Source organism: Sceloporus occidentalis, unplaced genomic scaffold (genome assembly GCF_023333645.1).
Source record: "Sceloporus occidentalis isolate IW3139 unplaced genomic scaffold, rSceOcc1.0.p SCAF_6, whole genome shotgun sequence".
Classification (NCBI taxonomy): Eukaryota; Metazoa; Chordata; class Lepidosauria; order Squamata; family Phrynosomatidae; genus Sceloporus; species Sceloporus occidentalis.
Genome location: NW_028316986.1, coordinates 101,230,341 through 101,251,086, shown reverse-complemented (window position 1 = coordinate 101,251,086; position 20,746 = coordinate 101,230,341). Strand labels below are relative to the sequence as shown.

General features: G+C 40.3%; 1 protein-coding gene across 1 annotated transcript; it reads right to left on the bottom strand.

The window, feature by feature from the left end:
* Nucleotides 1-552: 552 nt before the first annotated feature.
* On the bottom strand, nucleotides 553-10,806 carry LOC149311184 (amine sulfotransferase-like). The gene is made up of 7 exons (XM_089530531.1): nucleotides 10,774-10,806; nucleotides 9,996-10,148; nucleotides 7,279-7,487; nucleotides 6,673-6,799; nucleotides 2,725-2,819; nucleotides 1,690-1,870; nucleotides 553-828 (listed from the first exon to the last, which is right to left on the bottom strand). Exons 1-7 carry the CDS (start codon nucleotides 10,775-10,777, stop codon nucleotides 707-709), a joined length of 891 nt encoding a protein of 296 aa, XP_089386657.1. The 5' UTR covers nucleotides 10,778-10,806; the 3' UTR covers nucleotides 553-706.
* Nucleotides 10,807-20,746: the final 9,940 nt, after the last annotated feature.

Sequence of the window (20,746 nt, the reverse complement as noted above, 5' to 3'; positions counted from 1 at the left end):
ATGCTCAGAAGATCATGTAAAATACAGAATTCAAGTTTAATCTATTCCTGCTTTAATTTAGTATTGGTCTACGTTTGGCTGTTTTTAAACAGAGACTAGATGGCCATATGTCAGGAGTACTTTGTGTTTTCCTGTATGATCCTCTGAATCTGTTACTAATGACTAGGAAGAAATTCCTATAGTTCACCTTTTCATAGGATCTGATCCAATTCATCTTTTGTTAACAATACAGAATCTGTAATACATTTATCCCTTTATCCTTTGTAATTCTCTGAACATTACAATGCTCAGTACTTTGTCTATGACCAAACCAAACTAAAAGTTTTATACATGAAGGAATACATGATACAAGATACAGGACTCAAAATTTTCCATACCTAAGTATTAGTCAATATCATGCCTCTTCACTTCAAAAATATTTATGTTTTAACATCACATATAAAAAGGACAATAGTTTTTTGTCTTGGAGGGATGCCGCCAAATAATACCAAGATGTTATTTTAACCAATATTTTTTTCCTAATATATATATATTGAGAGAGAGAGAGGCATTCAGAACCTGGACATTATGAGAATTCTTCTAAAGGTGTACCCATTTTACCCACCAAAATGTGCAAACTAATTTGGAACAAAGTTGGGACAAATTTATTGCTTCACCAAAGAAAAAATCTGTATAAAGCTATAGAGCCAGGTTTGTCCATTGTATTTCAGAATTCATTGCTATCCCAGCAGAACTTGAAGGGTAGCTTTTCCATCCTCTCCTTAAAGACACTGTCAAATCTTTCACTCTGTGCAACTGTCATTGTGTTTTTCCAGTCTCCAACAATACCTGATACAGCATTGAGACAGAAAGGGAGATGAGTGATTATTAGCATCCATCCTCTGTGAGTAGGGTGGAGTAGTGGTCCAAAGTTATAATCCTTACTGTGGGGCACTGATGCTATTTGGTGCACCACTATCGTACAACTGCCAACTGTCCCATGTTCATTGTAAGATCAGATAGAAGAGTCACAAACCGCCAGGGTAATGTAGCAGGACTTCCTAGCATTTTCTGAAGCTCAGGAATGTGGGAACTGATCAGACAAAATACACAGAAACCAAAATTAAAGTTTTCTTGTCCTTGATTCCAGTGTGGTTCATTTGACCCAACCAGCTGCGGTTTCCTGAACAGTAACATTAGTGGCCTGTTCATATTCCCCAACCTAGCTTTGCTTTTTGGGTCAAAAAGAACAAGAGTGAATTTCCCCTTTTGGAAGCCTACTGGAATTTCAATTCACTTTTTGAACAGATTTCAGAGCTCCCCTGCACAATTTAACATATGTGTAAATGCTTTCTTTTTAAAATAAAACCAGAACTAGCCTTCCAGCCATTTTTGGTTGTTTGTTTAATTTGGCTTTTTTGACACTTCATGCAGCTCCTGGAGGGTTGTGGGACAAAAAGTTGACTCTCAGATTCATAGCAGTTTCTCAACCCTCCTTTTTAAGCTTACAAATGAAGGCATGCAATATAGCCCAAATTTATAATAAAAGGAAAATGAAAGCAGAACAGTTCAGCACAATAAAATCTTGTTTATCAACCTGAAAAACTAAAAACATTTTTATATGTGTCTATAATTGTGAAAATAGAGGTTAACTAAGCTTGTGGGTCTTTCACACATGCTTCACTACACTGTCATTGGCCATTGACCTACCTTTGCGCAGAAAGTGTCCTTTGGTGAAATCTAGGATTTCAGGGGGCATGGTTGTATAATTAGCTCTACGATCCACACTCATTTTGCCAAATGAAGCCTTATCCACAATATCATCCAACTCCTCTTCAGTCAGTCTCTTTCCTAGGAAGTTGCATATTTTCAATACAGAGCTCCTCAGATCCTAAGAGGAGAGATGGACTAACTGCGACATCATGCATAACTAAACACCAGCACAGCCTACTCATTTCACAGGTTGAATGGACAGTAAGAACAGTTGGATCAGAAATTTTAAAAAGAAATAAAAATCTTTCTATGCTAGTCTGATTTTATATGCTAATCTGATATTAAGGTAGTGACTCAGACTATGATTACTTGTGACTACTTTAAAGTTATTGTTGTATTGTTTCAATAGATTATAATTTTATTATATTGTTGTTTTACTAATTGTCTTCTCAGCCACTTTAAGAGTTTGAAAAACAACTATAAGCATAAATAATTGAAATCTGGAAAACCTTTATAGCCTCAGAGATTTCTACTTGTACAGTCCACTGACTTGCCATCCACAGCCATCCAGTGTGCTGCTATTGATTTTAATGGGACTTGAGCATGCAGAGATGTTTGTATCTACATGGGGGTGTGGAATGGATCCCCCACAGACATGGAGGTCCAATTGTATTTCCACCTCTGATTCCTGCTACTCAATGTAGAAAATAGGTGAATATAAAGCAATAATTTCAAGAGACACTATTGACACAGGAAAGGTTCAACATTGAGGGTCATGGAAGAGTTGACCATGGAAATGGTCAACTCTTCCAAAAACTAAGGTTTGGTGGAGAAGGTGAAGACTAGTGGGAAAATGGAGGTGACAGCAACATTAAGTTTCAACATGTTGGTATTGAACATCAGTATAGGTCATCATTCCTCTTGACCATTTCCACTTTCCCAATCTGACCTTCAGCCCTGGACTCCCTCCCAAATCTGAGTAGGCTTGCATGGCTTTTTAACACCAAGTGCATAAGCTGTACTGTGCCTTACCTTCTTCATTGCTTCATATAGAAGGAAGAGAATATTCAAGTTGTTCCTCTGAACAGACCAGCCTTCGATATGGTCTAGCCACAAATTACCTACCACTTGTAAGAGACAGAGTAAATGTCATAATAGTTGAACACAGATTTGGGCATCATAGATTGCTTTATGTTGTGCAGAAAAGTTCTAGGGCAGTTTAGTCTCAGACAGAAGTTCTGAATGCTTTGGTTCTATGCAAATCTTTCTGGTAGGCAGAATAAGGAAAATTGTTCTGACGAAGAGGGATTTGTGTGACCCTGAAGTCCTTCTGTCACTATGTGAAGCCTTCCTGCTGCCTTGAGGCAAAGCAGATGGTGCTCCCCATCAACAATTTTGGAGGAAGATTGAACAGCTAGTCTCACAGAATTTCAATCATGGCATGGGGTGAGACACCATCTTCCCCCATGCCTCATGAAGCACTATGTCATGGGCTAGGGTTGCCCCACCCTCTGCCTCATCTTCAGCTTGGGAATGATGCACACATCATGCACCCAATATTGTATTTGCTAAGCTGATGAACTCACAGAGTGAAACAAAAGATGGTATATGATATTTTATGCGAAAGAATAATAAATAATAATAATTTGTTTTATTTATATACCGCTATTCCAAAGATCATAGCGGTGAACAGCAAGTAAGCTAATTAGCAAGTAAGCTAATTTGCCCCCAACAGTCTGGGTACTCATTTTAGCGACCTCGGAAGGATGCAAGCCTGAGTCGAGCTTGGGCCCTTTTGCTGGTCTTGAACTCGCAACCTTGTGGTTTTGAGTGAATGGCTGCACTACAGGCATTTAACCACTGCGCCACCACAATTTTTGGTGTGGTATAGACTGCCCAAATGTGCCATGCTAGCGTTGAAGCACGGTCCCTAACCCCAGCACGGTGCAGGGACATAACAATGGCACCGTCCTGTGTACACGAGCACCACCATTGTGACATAAGCACCACATGTCATCCTTATGGCACCGTGAGTTGCTTATGTTGTGAGTGCGCCATTGGTGCACTCATGATGTATGCCCTGCAGCACTAAAAGAACCCTTTTTTCCAGTTTCTTTTTCCACCGGAGGGAAGCCACATGGTTTGGCAGCTGCAGCTTCCCTCCGGAGGGAATTAGGCCGCTGGCAGACCGCCCTTTTGGAGTGGTCTGTCCTGCGCCTTAGTTTCCCAGAATATTAACCCTTTTAAAGGGAAACAAAAATATGCAAGTTTGAAAGTTAAACTTGTTAGAATTCAGCTTTCATCAGCAGAACAATGAAAGTGTAGGTCAGACTATTATTTTATATCTGTCTTCCTAAATAATAAAGACTTACTCCAAATAATAATAATAATAATAATAATAATGGTTTTAATAAATAATGACATAATAAAACCTAATCCTAATCTAACTAAAGATAGTTATATAGCAGGAAGATAGAGAGAAATATATAAGACTACCAGTCAGGCTAGAGACACATACTAACTATGGCGTGGGACAGACGGGCATGATAGGGTGCCCTCATCACGTGCAAAGGGCAATGCTTTCAGATGCCCCTTGCCCCTCACACATGACTAGGGCATCAAAATGGCAGATCCCTGTACAGATGGGCACCGCCATTTTGATGCGACGGATGCTTAGTGTCCGCATGTCACAGTGCCATAATGACGTCACAAGTGCACCATTGGCACACTGTGGTGTCATTATGGTGCTGCAAAAAGAACCCATTTTTGCGGGGGTTTTTTTGCTGCGTGAAGAAGCCACACGGTTTCTCCACTGCAGCTTCCTCATGCAGCAAAACAAGGCGTGGGCAGACCACCCTTTTTGGGTGGTCTGTACCGGGCCTAAAAGATTAACAGTTTAGAATCTTGAGATACAGACAGCTAATCTGAAAGAGAGAGGGACGTAAATAGGAAACCCTATCTATGGCACGGGACAGACCGTCTGAAAAGGGCGGCCTGCCGGCAGCCTAATTCCCTCCAGAGAGTAGCTGCAGCCACCAAACCATGTGGCTTCCCTCTGGAGGAAAAAGAACCCAGAAAAACTGGGTTCTTTAGCACCACAGGGCAGACATTGCGAGTGCGTCAATGGTGCACTCACGATGTAAGCGCCATGTGGCGCCATGTGGTCACCACATGGCACTTACATCACAGTGGCAGGACCCACGTACAGCACTGCCATTGTTATGCCGCAGCACTATGCTAAGCTTAGGGATCGTGCAGTTGCTGCATGGTCCCCAACCCTAAAATTGGCGTCAGCATGGAGCAAAAGGGTGGTCTGTACCGTGCCTATATAATGAGGGGAAATAAGTTTCTTCCAACAAGAAGGATCAAATATGGCCAGCATTTTGCTCTGTCTCTTCACTTCAGCAACAGCATTGGAGATTGGTTTGTGTATTGTTCCTTTATGAAAACATTTTAAAACTACCCTTCATCTTTAGAGAAGTTAGGGAGCAACATGACAGTGTTGCTAGGTGCATCACAAAATGACCTTGCTAACACATTTGAAAATTGCCACAGCTCTGGGCCACACATCCTCACACAGAATGCATTACAGTAATCAAGATGTCTGATAACCAGTGCACGGCTAACCCATCTTTACTTAGGAATTGCCATAATTTTTGTACAGGTGTAATCTGGTAGAAAGTACTACTTGTCATTGTAGCCATGTGGGGCTCTAGTCACATTTCAAGGATACAATTACCTGCCTGCTCCTTAAGGGCCATGTCTTCTTTGACTGGGTCTACACATCTGTAATATGTTCTTCCTCTTTCCCTTTGTTGTTAACTGCCCTTGAGTCAACCTTGACTCATGGCACCCCTGTGGATCTTCAAGACTCCCTGTCCTCCACTGCTTTGCTCAAGTCCTCCAACCTCATGCCTGTGTCCTCTGTAATTGAGTATAGCCATGTGGTGTGAGTCACCTTCTACCCTCTACTTTTCCAAGCATTCTCTTTTCTAATGAGCCATGCCTTCTCCTGATGTGGTCAAAGTATGATAGCCTCAATTTAATCATTTTGGTGTCTAGGGGTATTTCAATCTTGATCTCTTCAAGGATCCATTTGTTTGTTTTTGTTTCTCTTTTTTTATCCTTAATACTCTTCTCTAGCACCACATCTCAAATGATTTGATTTTCCTTTTATCAACTTTTTTCACTGCCCAGCTCTCACATCCATACATAGTGATTGGGAATACCATTGTGTCACAGTCACTTTAATTACCCACCACTAAGTTTCTTTGATGACAGCACCCTGGGCCTTTTCATCCCACTGCTGCCATTTCATAGTCACGAGCACCTGTACTTTTAACACTTTTTATTATTAATTTGTGATCCTGCCACCTCTTAGTTACTGTCATTTTATTTTATTTGTGGACACAAACTTATGAGTGTAAAACTGTTTCCCCATTTGTAAATGTCAGTAGTGTGGTAAATTACTCAAGTGCCAAACAAGACTCTATTTGAAAACAGGAATAAAACTTTATTTATAAGAGGTTTAAACAGTATTTTGCTTATTGGGATTTTGCATATGTTTGTTACTTTCAGGTATTAATTTCTTAGCTTCATTTAGTTACAGGTTTAGTTAACTTGCCCACACTCTCTCCAGCAATTAACATACTTATATCCAGGACCCTCACACAGTCCTCATGTTTAGGTTCTTTTACTAAACCTACACCAGCCACCAAGTCTAAGTATCCCTCAGGATATGACCCCACAGCAACTCCCTCTCTTGAAGTTCTGTATGCATAAGGAGTCCCTCACTACTGGACTCTACCCCTACCAGACTCTGTTTGACTTTGAGGCTGGACAGATTGGCAGAAAGAGGCAGCAAGATGCTGCCCCTTTCTGCCCTGGGTGGAGACCGTGGCAAATGCCACAGCCTCCGGGAGGCATAAAAAGAACCTGCTACCTGAGCCAAAGTGTCTATTCAAATCTGTCAATGCTTACCTTTACCAGATAAAAACCTCTCCATAAAAATGTCAAAGTCTTCTTCATCTTCCATTTGGACAGAAACTTTAGAAAAATGATAGTATGAGACCAAGACATCCTTTGGGTTTCTGGCTACATAAATAATCTGCAGAAACAATAATAAAAATGTCTAGTGAGCTCCATATTCTGATCATCCAATAGCGGTGGGAGGCACCCAGCTCTCTTGGTGTTGGCACATCGTTCTCTTCATGGTATTATTCTCAAGAGGAAAACAAGGTGAAGGCACTGAGGTGTGGGGGGCTGATTGGGTGTAATCCTTCATCTGGGCTGTCACCCAGTGCAGGCCACACACCCTGCACACTCTAGGGATAACACTATATTTGTTAGGAACTTTTACAATGGAAAATTATAGATGCTTCACCCTTTTAAGCCTCTTCATTATTAACCTTCTGCAGATGAATAAGCAGTATTTTCTGGAGATGATCATTCTAAGAAGACCTTTCTATCTCAGTTTTTAAATCCTTCACACTTCATCATCTAAGCATTCTGTAGATTCTTTACAGTAAAATCTCCTGTTCTGACAACAAATTGAGTAAATTAAATGTCGGAAGTATCAGGCCTTACCTTTCCTCTTCCATTTTTTAATCCTTTTGGCACTAAATCATAGGGCAGATGAGTAGTGAAGAAACGAGGCGATGGACGATTAGCATAATCGCTATTGGAATCAATGTATTCCAGCCATGGAACTCTGTCTATCAGGACAGTGTCTTCAGTTCCATTTCGATGACCTTCATGGCAAATCAAGCTCAAAATATTCTGTGTCCATATAGTGCCTGTGTGAATATGAACACCCTGATTTAATGCATTCTCATTCATCAACATACCTATTACCTATTATGTACATATTACATATTTAAATTGCAATGCTGGGGAGGGGGAATGAAGGAGGGACAGGAAGGGAAGCACAGGCAACTGTGGCTGAATCAGATCAACAGACATTAAACTACAGGAGGTTCAGGATATGGGATATTCCTTTTGAACAGTATTGGTTGCCTTGAATATTCAAAGGCCCCAAAACACAGTTAGTTACCATGATCATTTGATCTACTTATAAAGTAACTTTCCTTTTGGCCATTTCCGCAAAGTAACCAAAAGGGTTTCTTTTTCATTGCTGTAAAACAACACAACAACAACAACCCTGAATGCCATAAACCCCTGGCTGAATCAGTAAAACACACTTTCTTCCCATCCATCCCATCCTCCCTTGACATCTTGTGGTGGTGTCAAGACCCACAACACAGCCCAAAGCACAGCAAATGCCAGCACTTGAACCACATAATATTCTTCCTCTGCTATCAAGGAAGAAAATACTCTTTTTACTACAACACTAATTAAAAATTGCCATTGCCCAGCAAAGGGGTGATGTTATTCCTCCTTATTTTAAATCATCATGGGTCTGGAACAGACCAGCAGCTTCAGCCAGCTTCAACCCGATTTAGGGGCATAGCATTTACATGTGCCATGCCCCCAAGCTGGCTGGAAGCCAGCTGAAGCTGCAGTGGGGTGGCTTCAATCTGCCCCAAATAGGAGCAGCTCTTTGCAGCTCCTATTTGGACCAGATTCTGGCCAGATTGAGGCTGCAGTGTGTGCTTGCCACGACTCCAATCTGGCTTTGTCTGGGGTGGCTTCAAGCTGCCCCTTCCAGGCTGTCTATTCAGACCATGAATTCATCTGTACTTTTGCTATTAAGAAAGAGTCAGCACACCAGGGAGAAGATGCATCATCATAACTTTTCCAGACAAGAAAGGACTGCAGATGTGTCATGGCCAGCCAAGATCAGCTCTCGGAGAATGAGGAGGAGGATGAGCCTCCTCCAGAGCAAGAGCTGATTGAGGCTACACCAGGTGGCAATCATGCTCTGCCAGGTCCCAGCTGTGCTCTCCCAGCCCCAGAGGAGGAGGCCCAACCAGGTCCTAGTGCTAGAGAAGGGCCTCCTATGGTGCAACAGCCTAGTGGTGACTCTGGGGAGGAAGCTTGCCTGGAGGTGCCTACGTTCAAAGAGAGAAGGGCTGAGAGTGCTTGCAGGCGCAGATCCAAGAGGATTGCAGAGAGGCAATTAGCCAACCAGCCTCAGGTGGCACGGGGGAGAGTTTCCCTTACTTAAACTGTTGAGAGAACTTCACTGTTTGCCAGAGTTTATTGCATGATCCCTTGGCGTGATTGCTGCTAGCACTGGCTTCTTGTATCTTGATTCCTTTTTGCTTTGACCTCGGACTGGACCCTTGTTATCTTCTGGCTGCTTTGACCTCAGACTGCTTTGATCACTCTGACTCCCAGTATCCTGACTTTTGGTTTTCGGTTTGCTTTGTCTTCCGGTATCCTGACCTTGGCTTGACTTCTCGGATGGCATTCATGGTGAATCCTTGCAAGGTCTGTGTTTTGCATCCACTTGCTTGGCTGAGCCATTCTTATCAGCATGTGTCTGTGAGTGCTGGCTGCAGTCCAGGACAAGATGCTCCAACATCTACTGTTGTGACCTCTCTTTGCTAAAAACTGCTGCCTGCATGCCTGCCTACTACATGCTGAGAAGGACCATGGACATACCTACAGGAACACACTCCAGACTCCCCAGGTACTCTTCAGCAGCTGGTCAACCAGCATTGGCACCACCTGCTCCCTTGCCTGAAAGAAGATATAAAGGGCTGCCTGGGTGGTGGGTGCAATACTAGCAGGATCATCCTTTTGGTGTTGCCCCTTTGGGGGAGCTTCTTCGGTGGTAGAGAGAGGGCCAGTTGTTGGGAAGTGGGGCAGAGGGTTTCCTACCCTTTTTAAATTAGCATTTTCCTCTAAACTATCCTGCTGACAATTAAAGAATAAGTATGGAATATTCAAAAAACCTAGGAGAAAAAGAGCCCACTACAACTTTAATAGGAAGCAGGAGATATGGAGGGCAAAGGCAGAACTACCAACTTAAGAGAGGGGAGGAGCAGAGTTGTGTTTGCCCCTAAAATATTCTCCAGCTCAAATAGTCTGGATAGCCTTGGCAACAGTCCCCCTGGGCTGAAAGTGTTGCAACTTAATGCCAGTAAATGGGAAAATATATTTGATCCAGAATTTGATCTTGGATGAACATGCTGATCTGGCTTGTATTACAAGAACTGCTTCAAAAATAATGCAGGAGGAGTTAATCTCTCCCAGATTTGTTCACCTGCATTTTCTTTTCTGAATAAAACAAAAATTTCAATCTTGGCTTACTTGCTAATTAGCTTACTTGCTGTTCACTGCTATGATCTTTGGAATAGTGGTATATAAATAAAACAAATTATTATTATTATTGTTACCTGATTTTGGAAAAGTGACCAGAAATATGTCACTGTCTCTGATTTCAAAATCCTCCAGTGAATCAATGTATTCTGCTGTAATTGTGTCTTGGAGAAAATAGGCTCCTTTGTGTTTGAACATCTGCTTGTGTGATGGCTCCATTCTTACAGCTGCTAAGAGGACAATATAAAAAGGACAATAGTTTTTATCTTGGAGGGATGCTGCCAAATAATACCAAGATCTGAAAATGGAGGAAAGGCCTTATTAAACAAACAGCAACCAAGGTAGGGTTGGCCCAAAGCATGAGGTCTGGGTCTGGAACATCGAACAACCCCCGGTTACCCTCTTTCTCATGGCTGGCGGTAGGGTCTTTTCTTTATATAGTAGCGTGGAGCTGATACATATGACTGACAAGCTTTTATGTAAACCAAAATATAAACTTTATTAAACAGAATGGTTGAACATCTCTTTCTTGAACTGAATGATAGTATGTAAGTGCTAGTCCAGGCACAGGTTACTTAGTTACACTTGTATTATTTGACTCGGCTACTGTCACTTTACTTTTCCCTAGATATCCCTCTATCACCTAGAGACTTTCCTGCCTCTCTTTAGGCAGTTCGTTCTCTTAACTCAGCCACCAAGGCTAACCATATCCCACAGGATATTACACTCCAGTCCCTCCCTCTCCTAGAGGTCTGGCAGTGCAACGGTAGGGAGCCCTTTCTACACAGACTCTACCCCAACTGTCCTTCTCGAGCCCTGGAACCCTCCCTCTCAGGATCCCAGCCCCTAACTAACACATTCCCGCAGGAACTCCTGGACCTCAGTCCTCTCTCCCCAAGATTCTAAACCCTAACTGCTGTTCTAAACTGTCCCGGTTCCAACTGACTCCCCAACTGTCAGTTCGGAATCTTCAAAAGTTCCAGCCTACAGGCTATTGGCTGGCCCTCAGCTGCCTTCTGATTGGACAGCTGGGAGTGCTCTCCGTTACACCCCCCCCCAGTTGTTCGATGAACTGAAATGCCTGGTCACGGCCAGGCTTCAGGATGACATAGGGGCTATGAAAACACCAATTGGTGTGCTGCATTGTACTTGATACATGGTTTTGTTCAAGGTTTTTGTATCCTCTTTTGTGGGACAACAATTTACAATCCATTAATGGTTTGGATCGTGTGGTTGGACGTAAAATCCAAAAAGAAGTGACTGAGGGATGAGTTTTTGAGCCCTTTTCGATCCTCCTGTTAACAATCTGAGGGATTCACTTTTATGGGTGTTGCCCAAAAATGCACCTGGAGAATACAGGTTAATTCACCATCTTTCTTCTCCTAAAGGAGATTCTGTTAATGCAGTCCCTGGTGAGTTGTGTTCAGTTCGATATACATTTTTGACGTCCCCATCAGAAAAGTCCAGAGAGTCGGATTGGGAGCCTAACTTGAGAAATGTGACATTAAGTGTGCCTTTTGTTTGTTACCACTACACCCCAATGATTTTGAATGTTTGGATTTTCATTTTGAAGGATTTTATTATATGGTTAGAGCCTTGCTGATGGGATGTTCCATTTCTTATGCTGTTTTTGAGACCTTTAGCACATTTTTGGAATGGGCAATTAAAGTAAAATCAGGACAAGGGGGGTTATCCACTATTTAGGTGATTTTCTTTTTATTAGGGCTTATGGTACAAATCAATGTGCTAAGGTCATGGCTGATTTTCCTTCACAAACATAGGGACTTGTGGTCTCCCCTTGCACCAGAAAAAATGAGGTCTCATCCAACCAAACTAACTTTTTTGGATATTCAAATTGATACTGTTAATCAGTTCTGCAGGTTTCCAAATGATAAGCTACGTGATCTGAAGCTCAGGGTTTTCCAAATCCATTTGCTTAAGAAGGTAACCCTTTGGGAGTTCTGGGAATTCATTGGCCACTTAAACCTTGCATATAAAGAGGTGGCCCTTGGTAAGGCCTTTTTATGTTGCCTTTGTAATGTGACCAAGGGGTTGATTAAGCCTCACCATTGGCTCAGGTTGTCTAAAGCCATCACCAAGGACCTGGATGTTTGGCTGACATTCCTTAGGAAATTTAATGCTACTTTCTTTTGGAAGAAAGAAAATTCCATAATGTGTTACACATAGCATCTGATGTTGCTGCCTCTTATGGTTTTGGGATTTATTTTCAGGGTCATTGGTATGCTCATACTTGGCCTGATGATTGGGTCTCTGCTGGCATTACCACTGATTTAACATTTTTGGAATTTTTTCCAATCTTGGTCACTGTTCGGATCTAGGCAGATGAATTGGCAAATTCATCTGCTCATTTCTGGCGTGATAAACTTGACCATGGTTCGTGTTATTAAATTCACTGATGTCAAAATCTCCTTGGGTTATGATTCATATTAGAGCTTTTACTTTCCAATGTTTACACCATAACATATTATTTACAGCTCAACATGTGCCAGGAATTGATTACAAGATAGCTGATTCTCTCTCACATGCAAAGATGGAGTGATTCAGACAATTGGCTCCAGCAGCTTTAGTCTTACCAGATCCAATACTGCAAGACCTATGGAGACTTGGCAGCATGAAGTAATTCAGGCAATTGGCATGCCTCTCACCCTGAGAATGAGGAGGAGTTATGCCAAGGCTGTAAAGAGTTTATTTTGTTTTGAAGACATAAGAACTTAAGACTCTGAGTGCTGGTTTCACATATATTACAGTTTTGTGTGGCCCTTTATCAGAAGGGTCTTCAGTCTCAGTCCATTAGGGGCCTTTTGGTTTACAGCTTGGAGTATTGCTGATCCCACTGGTGGCTTCTGCATACATAAAGTTTTAGATGGTTGGGCCAAAGAATGTTGGACTGGGAGTGATACACATATGCCATTATCTCCCAAGTTACTTAGAAGTTTGGGTTTGGTCTGGCCCTTACTTTGTGTCTCCCCCTATGAAGTTTGGCTTTTCCAAATGATAGCCTTAATGGTTTTTTGGGGAGTTAAGAATTGATGACTGCCTCTAAAAATGATAAGTCTACAATTAGGCAAAATTAACAACAATCTTCCTGTCAGGTTTGACCCCAAACACAGACATAAACACACCTTAAAACCAGTATGGAGTTCCTGGTTCTAACCCAGGGCTGCCTAGTAGATGGCAGGTCTGGGACTCTAAGCGGATATCCTATCCTAATATATTCTAGATGCCAATTTTATAATTATCTTACTAAGTAGAGTATATCAACAAATGTTTTGATTTTTAATCTGCATTTTATTCCATTTTCAAAATTGCATGTGTGTGTGTGTTTGTGCACACACATACATAATCTAAAAGCCTGATGTTTACAGTAGACTCATATTCAGAAATATCCAAATGTTCCAAGGAGAGTATTCTATGTAGAAATATGTTTTTCCATGCAAAAAAAGTTTCCTTCACAGAAAGATTCCTTTTGTGGAGAGAAAGAAATGTGTATTTTTGCACAGATTCGTTTCCTAGAGCAATTCAAGACCTTTGACTATTAGGAGAATACTATGTAAAAATCTCATTACTCTGTTATTCATTCCAGTGGGAATTTCCAACTGTCAGGAAACAGGTTTTGGGTCAGGAAATGAATAATGGAGATTATTATTTATATTTCTCATATAGTTTATACATACGGAATGTTAAAGTGTGAAAAGCGATGGACTAGCATTCAGACCAACAGTCTATATACATATATATCCACAGCCTGTACTTGTGCTGTAAAGTGTACACACCACTAATTTCATTATTTCTCTCACGTTCATATTGTGCTTTTTCTGAAAGGAGCTCAAGGTACACTTTCTCTGGCAATGGAGAAATAGTCTTCAACAGGTGATGAATTTCCACACATTTGATACAGTGTGGCACTTCTCCTGAGAAGCATTATCACAAAACTATACTTCATTTTGTTGTTGTTAATTAGCTTACACATTGTAAACCATTTAGGCAGTGCTTAAGTGCACTGATAAGCGGTATAGGGATGTGCTTGCTATTGCTAGATACTTGCCATTGCTATTTGCTAAGCTAACACAGTTATATTTATGCAGCACTTACCTTCTGAATTTTGTTTCTAAAGTCAGCAAAGATACTGATCTTGTAACCCTTTAAAAAAGTAACATATTAAAAATACATTCTTAAATAATTTATCTTTCTGTAAAGTATCTAAATATTTAAGTGAAACGCTGATCCCTAGTAAATCATTACCTATGCTGCCACACACAAATTATCGAATTCCTGTTCTGTACCAAAAAGAGGACAAGTAGGCAGGGAAAGTCAAGCATTAGAAAGTAGGTAAAAAGTGATTGCCTGGAGAGTTGGATCCACTCAACTACTCAGTGCTTGTTCTTTTTGTTTTTGAAGCTTCTCTAGTTACATCAACTCTCTTCACATATGCCTAGTATAACTCAGGTCAAATTGAATGCTCAGTCAGTAAATGAATCCATGAAAGTGTCAGATCAGCCAACAGCCTTTCTGAAATTATATTGTTTTTATTGAATCAAAAAAGAGGGCCCAGGTGGGGGAAGGAGAGCAGAACTACGGCAGCAACCTCAGCTTCCACACTATCTATATCTGCCTGAGAGCTGTTAAAAAACACACACCATAAAATTTCCAGAGTGAAAATTTGCTTGACACTCAGTTCTGTGACAATTATTATATTATTATAATTAGTCATATCTCACATTTTTCCCAGTTGGATACACAAGGCAGTTTACAATAGTTAAAAGAAACACAGCTAATAATCCATAGCCTAGAACTGATAAAATGCAATTAAACTGTTGAAAATTTAACAAATTAAAAAAAATTGACAAGATGTGCTGGAATTCCTTGTTGTATACAACTATTGAGGGTTAAGGAGTTGTCTCCTTTTTTTACTTTTATTTAGCATTTTAGTTCATTTTCAAAATTTCATAGTACTGTTCTTGTTGGAAGCAAAAGTTGAAAATCAGGTAATTAGACTCAAAAACACCCAAGGGCTCCAAGGAGAGTATTCTGTGCATAAATATGTGTGTGTTTCTGTGCATTTTTTCTACACAGAAAGATTCTTTTGGTGGAGAAAAGAATGTGTATTTCTGCACAAAACCACGTCCTAGAATACTTCAGTATGTAAAGTCTAACTGCTTATTTATCTCAACTGGGCTGAGTTTTTGACCAGGAAATGAATAATGGAGAATATTCCTTTCATCCTCCATATAGCAGATACATCTTGAATATTACCTGTGTATAATGAAGGGCCAGTGTTCAGACCAACAGTCTGTGTAACATTTGTTCATTGACTTTGCAATTCTCTTACATTCATATCTTCATAGCACACTTTTTATGGCACCTGAAAGCAGTTACATTTGAATAGCACTTACCTCTTGAGTTTTTTTCACCTAAAGTCAGCAAAGCATCTTGCTTGCTTGGACTGTTTCAATTTAATGATCGAAACTGATCTTGTATCCCTCCAACCAAAAAGCTATTTCAAAGTACATTCTTAGGGAATATAAATTTTGTTATAGCATAAAAATATTCAAATGGAAGGTTGATCCTTGGTAAATCATTACATGATCTATCGTTACATAAGCTGCCATATACAAGCACTGCTGAGTTCCTGTTTACTGCCAAAAAAGGAACATGTACAAAGGAAAATTCAGGGGTTAGTATACTTTAGGTCAAATTAAAGGCTTAGTTGATAAATTAATCCATCAAAATTTCAGATTGGCCAATAGCCTTTGCTTTATTGAACCATTGGTTTTTGTATAGACTACTCTGAAAATTTTCTTCGGGATGATGGCACATTTCGTCATTTTTATAGCCATTCCTTTGTACTTCTGGTTCACATATGGTCTAAGCTCTTCAGAGGCTCACAGAGATTTTCTGTATCATTTCACTTTTCAGGTCTAATCAAGTGGCTGACACTGTTGGGGAAGGAGAGTCGAATAGTTGCAGCAACCTCAGCCTTCACTCTTGCTCACAGACAACAATGACCGTTACCAGATATGGATCCAGTTTATTGCTTCTTGTAATGTAATAAGCAAAAAGGATGTTGGAAAATGAAACATATTTTATGAGATTTATAGAAATTATAGCCTTCCCCCCCCCCCCCAAACCTGCTAAATGTCAGATTTATTGATCAAAAGAAGTGGCAAAAGGGAGAATATATAGTAATTCTTTTCACATGTAAAGAAAAAAATGATTAATAATCAGCTAAGCTAAAAAGCTGATCAAGCATTTAGCCCAGATATCTAAGTAGCCTGCTGATATTTTTGGTGCACCCAGTGATCTCACATATTGTCCAATGTAAAAAGGAAAAATTCTTTTTTTTAAATAAACATTTTTATTGCTTGAAACAACATAAATACCACATTGTTTAACTTAACCTAACCTATCCATACCTATATAATACATATATACACACCACAAAAATCATCACAAGACAAACAGGATCATACATAACCCTCCAATATCTCAAAAGCATTAATGACACGTTTTACACTTCTCTTCTATCCTTGTTGAATTTAACTATGTTATTAATCTGCATTCCATAATATATATTATTTTTTTATTTACTACCTCTTATCTGCATTTGTGTGTCACTTTTTATTTTTATAATTTCTCCCAATTTCTTTCTTCTTGAAAGAAAGGCAAAATTTTGTAGCTCAGGGAAGACCCATGTCCTCATTATGATGGGCACACAAGCCCAACTTAACATGGTGAGGTAACAGGTCACTCATGTCCTCAGCAAACTGTGGTCCCATCCCTACAGAAGAAAAAGTCAGAACACCCACTGATCAGACTCTATCCAGTCAGATGCAGCCCAATCTGATAGGACAAATCTCTGTAAATGAGGGAAAGTCTATGGCCTCATTATGATGGCCTCATTTCCACCACTTTTGCATCTTATTATGATGGCACCTAATTAACATGATGTCACCTAATCCAAATTCAACATATGCGGCACGACCTTCTTCTCAGAGCACAGACCAATAATATTATAGGTACATTCTGTCTAGTGTCATACACATACATCCCCTCCACACACTACTGCCGCTGTCCAATAGCTGTTTGGCACATTTAGACTGGCTCCTCATCAAAAGCCATCCACTTCCCACCCAGATGCCATTTCATTGGATGGCTGCCCCTTTGATTGCTACACAGTTGCATGCGTGATGCACTGCTGGTACAGTACATTGGTGTATCAAGTGATACATTGGCAAAGTACAATCATGGAGGCCCCTATACATGTCCCCTTCATGCCACTCCTCCCTGTTGGACTTTCTTGGTCTCTCCTAACCATTAGGACACCATTCATGTGGTCATTGCACATATTGCATTCACACAACTAAAATGACAGAGTTTGTAAATTGCAACGACCAACAATGATATAAACTATCCCACTTTAGCACATACAATACTAGTTTTGTGATCTATGCTATTACCGAGTTTGGTTTTATATAAATTTTGGGTGCCAAGTGATCAAAAATCATGACCCCTGACTGACCCCATCGCAAGCCGCCATTACCGATCAAAGCGGTTTCCAATATCAGATTAACAATACATAACACATCATGACTCTGCTTCTCTCCCCTCAAGATGGTGGTCGGGAGGAGGGCTCTTCTTCTTGGCAGGCAGAGGCCTGTTGTTTCTTGCCTGCTTCTCTCCCCTCAAGATGGTGGTCAGGAGGAGGAGTTTCCCTACAAGTTTCGCAGGTAGCCCAAAGAGAAGAGGACAATACAAGTAGCCTCTCTCTTAATGAGCGAGTGATTGTCTTAAACAGCTCTGCCATCCAGATATGTCTTCCCCTGAAAAGTGTCAGACCTCTTCTTTGTGCATCCATTGTGTAAGTTTCAGCTTAGACAAAAGATAGCCATCAAGACCTTTGTTTGCCAGGTAGCCATAGCCTGAGGATATGTTCAGGGGTATAAAAGGACCCCGATTCCAGCCCTCCTTCCGAGCTTGTGAACCTTGAGCCCTGGCCTCTGGTGAAATCACTTGAGCTAAGCCAAAAGCTCACTGTCTCTCAGGCCTCTTGTTAGCTTAGCCCGCTGGAACTCAGCTCCCAGCCACCGCGTTTGCCGCTTGCTTTTCCCGTTCCTGAGGCCATGTTTCACCATCCACCATCACTCACATCCGTTGCTTGGAGAAGACTCCTAAGGTAATTATCCTAAGGTGCCTCTATCCTTTCTCCTTTACTCCCAAACTTTCCCCCTCCCTTGCTTTAGCATTGTGTGTGTGTGTGTGTGTGTGTGTGTGTGTGTATGATCCCTTTTGTTGTGTGGCTTTAATAAATGTTTATATTTTAATTGCAGCTCATTGGCATTGGAGTCTCTGTTTCTTGGGGTTGGACTAGATGACCTCTGGTATACACATAGGGACCCGATTCGCTGTGTGCATTGTTAGGACATGCCTCTTGTAAATTTGAGCTAATTAAATTCCCCTAATTCGATCCTTCCTAACATATTGAATGTACATGCAAGAAATGTGATGTGGGGAGGACCACTAGACAGATAAAATATAGAATAGGGAACACCTCTCTAATCTAAAAAAGCAGAACAGTGGGAGCTCCCTTAGTTGGTCATTTTGTAGAAATGCAGCATTCTACAGCTGATTTCTGGTTTGGGGTAATAGAAAGAATTTATAATAATAAAGAATATATATTTAAAGAAAAAAGAGATAGAATTTATTCTAAGATTGAAATCCTTAATGCCTGCAGGTTTAAATGAAGATTTGGACCTACAACCTTCAATTTGAATGTAATAAAGAAAGTATATATTCCAACATATGTATGGATATGATTGTAATATGAAGACATGAATAGAATGAAGATTTATCTGGAGAGCCTGCATCATGTGTCCCTATGTCCCATCAAGACATATCATTGGTTATGCCTTCCCAAGGCCATCTGAAATATGTATATATACAGAAATGCTGCAGTATCTGGTCCCTCTATCTCTATAGTCCTGTATTTTGGAGACTGGGCACAACTCCAGTGAATTCTTTTGAAGGGTATATGTAACTTTGTTTAGAACTATATTTTTAATATATTATATCCTAAGTGTATTTATATTTGTTTTCATCCGCTGAGGAAGGCCTAGTGTAGCTGAAATGTGTTGGGCTTTTTAAACACTAATACACAGTTGACCCTCTTTTAGTACATGGAGCTTGTCTACTCTTTGTTGCTTGGCTACGTGCTTTCAGTTCCTTACCTATACAGTGTATCGGCGTATCAAGTGATACATTGGCAAAGCACAATCATGGAGCCTCCTATACATGCCCCCCCTCATGCCATTCCCCCCTGTTGTATTGTCTGGTTTATGTATGTTATAATTACATCCATGGCATTACTGGTAATCATGTTTTTGCTTTGCCACAGTCCCACACTGGCACTAGGCCGTTTATACGCCAGTACAATGGAATGCATTTTCTGCCTTGAGTGGGAATATCCCAGCTTCTTCTTGCTCCAGTTTTTAGCCCTGGAGCATGGCTTTGTTTCACTTTCCACCCAGTTTCATACCTTGTGTCATCTAAACACCCTGCCTCCAAAGCATTTTGAAGCCTCTTTATTTTGCCAGTGTGGATACCTGGTTGGCATGCTTACCTTTTTTTACAACAAAGAAAAAGTAAACAAAGACTTTAATAGTCACTTTAATTCTCTGCTTTGGATATGGAGAAAATAAAGAAAAAGAATATGCATAAAAATACCTCTGTGGCCTTCCCCACATGAAGCACTATTCAGAAGTTATCCATAGTTAAATGAAAATATATACAAGGAATTAGTGTTATTTCTAAACAATACAGGAAAAAATGAAAACCTTAGAAGAAATCTAAAAAGAACAGTTTCAGTGCAGTTGTTTTTTACAGAGACAATGAAAGAAAGATTCACAATGGATAATAAGCAGTATGATTTTGGTTTAGAAAGGATGAACTCAGATATAGAATACATATTATTATCAAACTAAAAAAATAATAATGTCCAAATTATTTAAATGTCTCTTAAGAATTTAAACAGAAGAAGATATAATAAAAGATAATATGATAAAATGGTCCCCAAATTTTAGATGTTCAACTACTTAAGTCAATGGGAGTTAACATGGGAGAAAAGATTGAAATATACAATGTGTCAAAATCTCAAAAAATATATTATAAGATATATTTCAGATGGTATTTAACACCTGAAAAATTATATAAGATTTATGGAAATTGTTGAGACAACTGTTGAAAATGCAATGGAGCAAACAGATCACTATGGGCCAGAGAAGACAGGCAGGAAAAATGGCTCGATCCTGGATTGCCTGAAAATGGATCAAAACCCCACTGTCTGCATGGCCTGCCCCCAAGGTGGGCTGAACACCCATATGTTGTCTGCAAGATGCAGCGTCAAGCCATACTGCAGTTATTTTTTTATCGTCTCCCAACCATCACACAAACACACTGCCTACAACTTCCAGTTATCTCCCTCTTCCTGCCCAGATGCCATTCCATTTGACACCCATATGACCAGCAACATAGTCGCATGTGTGATACACTGATTGTACAGTGTATCTGTGCACCGAATGATACATTGACAAACAATTAAATGACCCCTTCATCCTGCATCACCCCATGCCCCATTTTTGGATAATCTGGCTAGTATATGTTGTAATTACATCCATTACATTATGATACCGGGCTGTTTATATGCTGGTGCAATGATGCCCATTTTCTGCCTTGGAGTTTCCCAGCTTATTTTTCATTCGGTCTCAAGTACATCATATAATAAAGGTAATGTTACAAGAAGATTAAATATTCA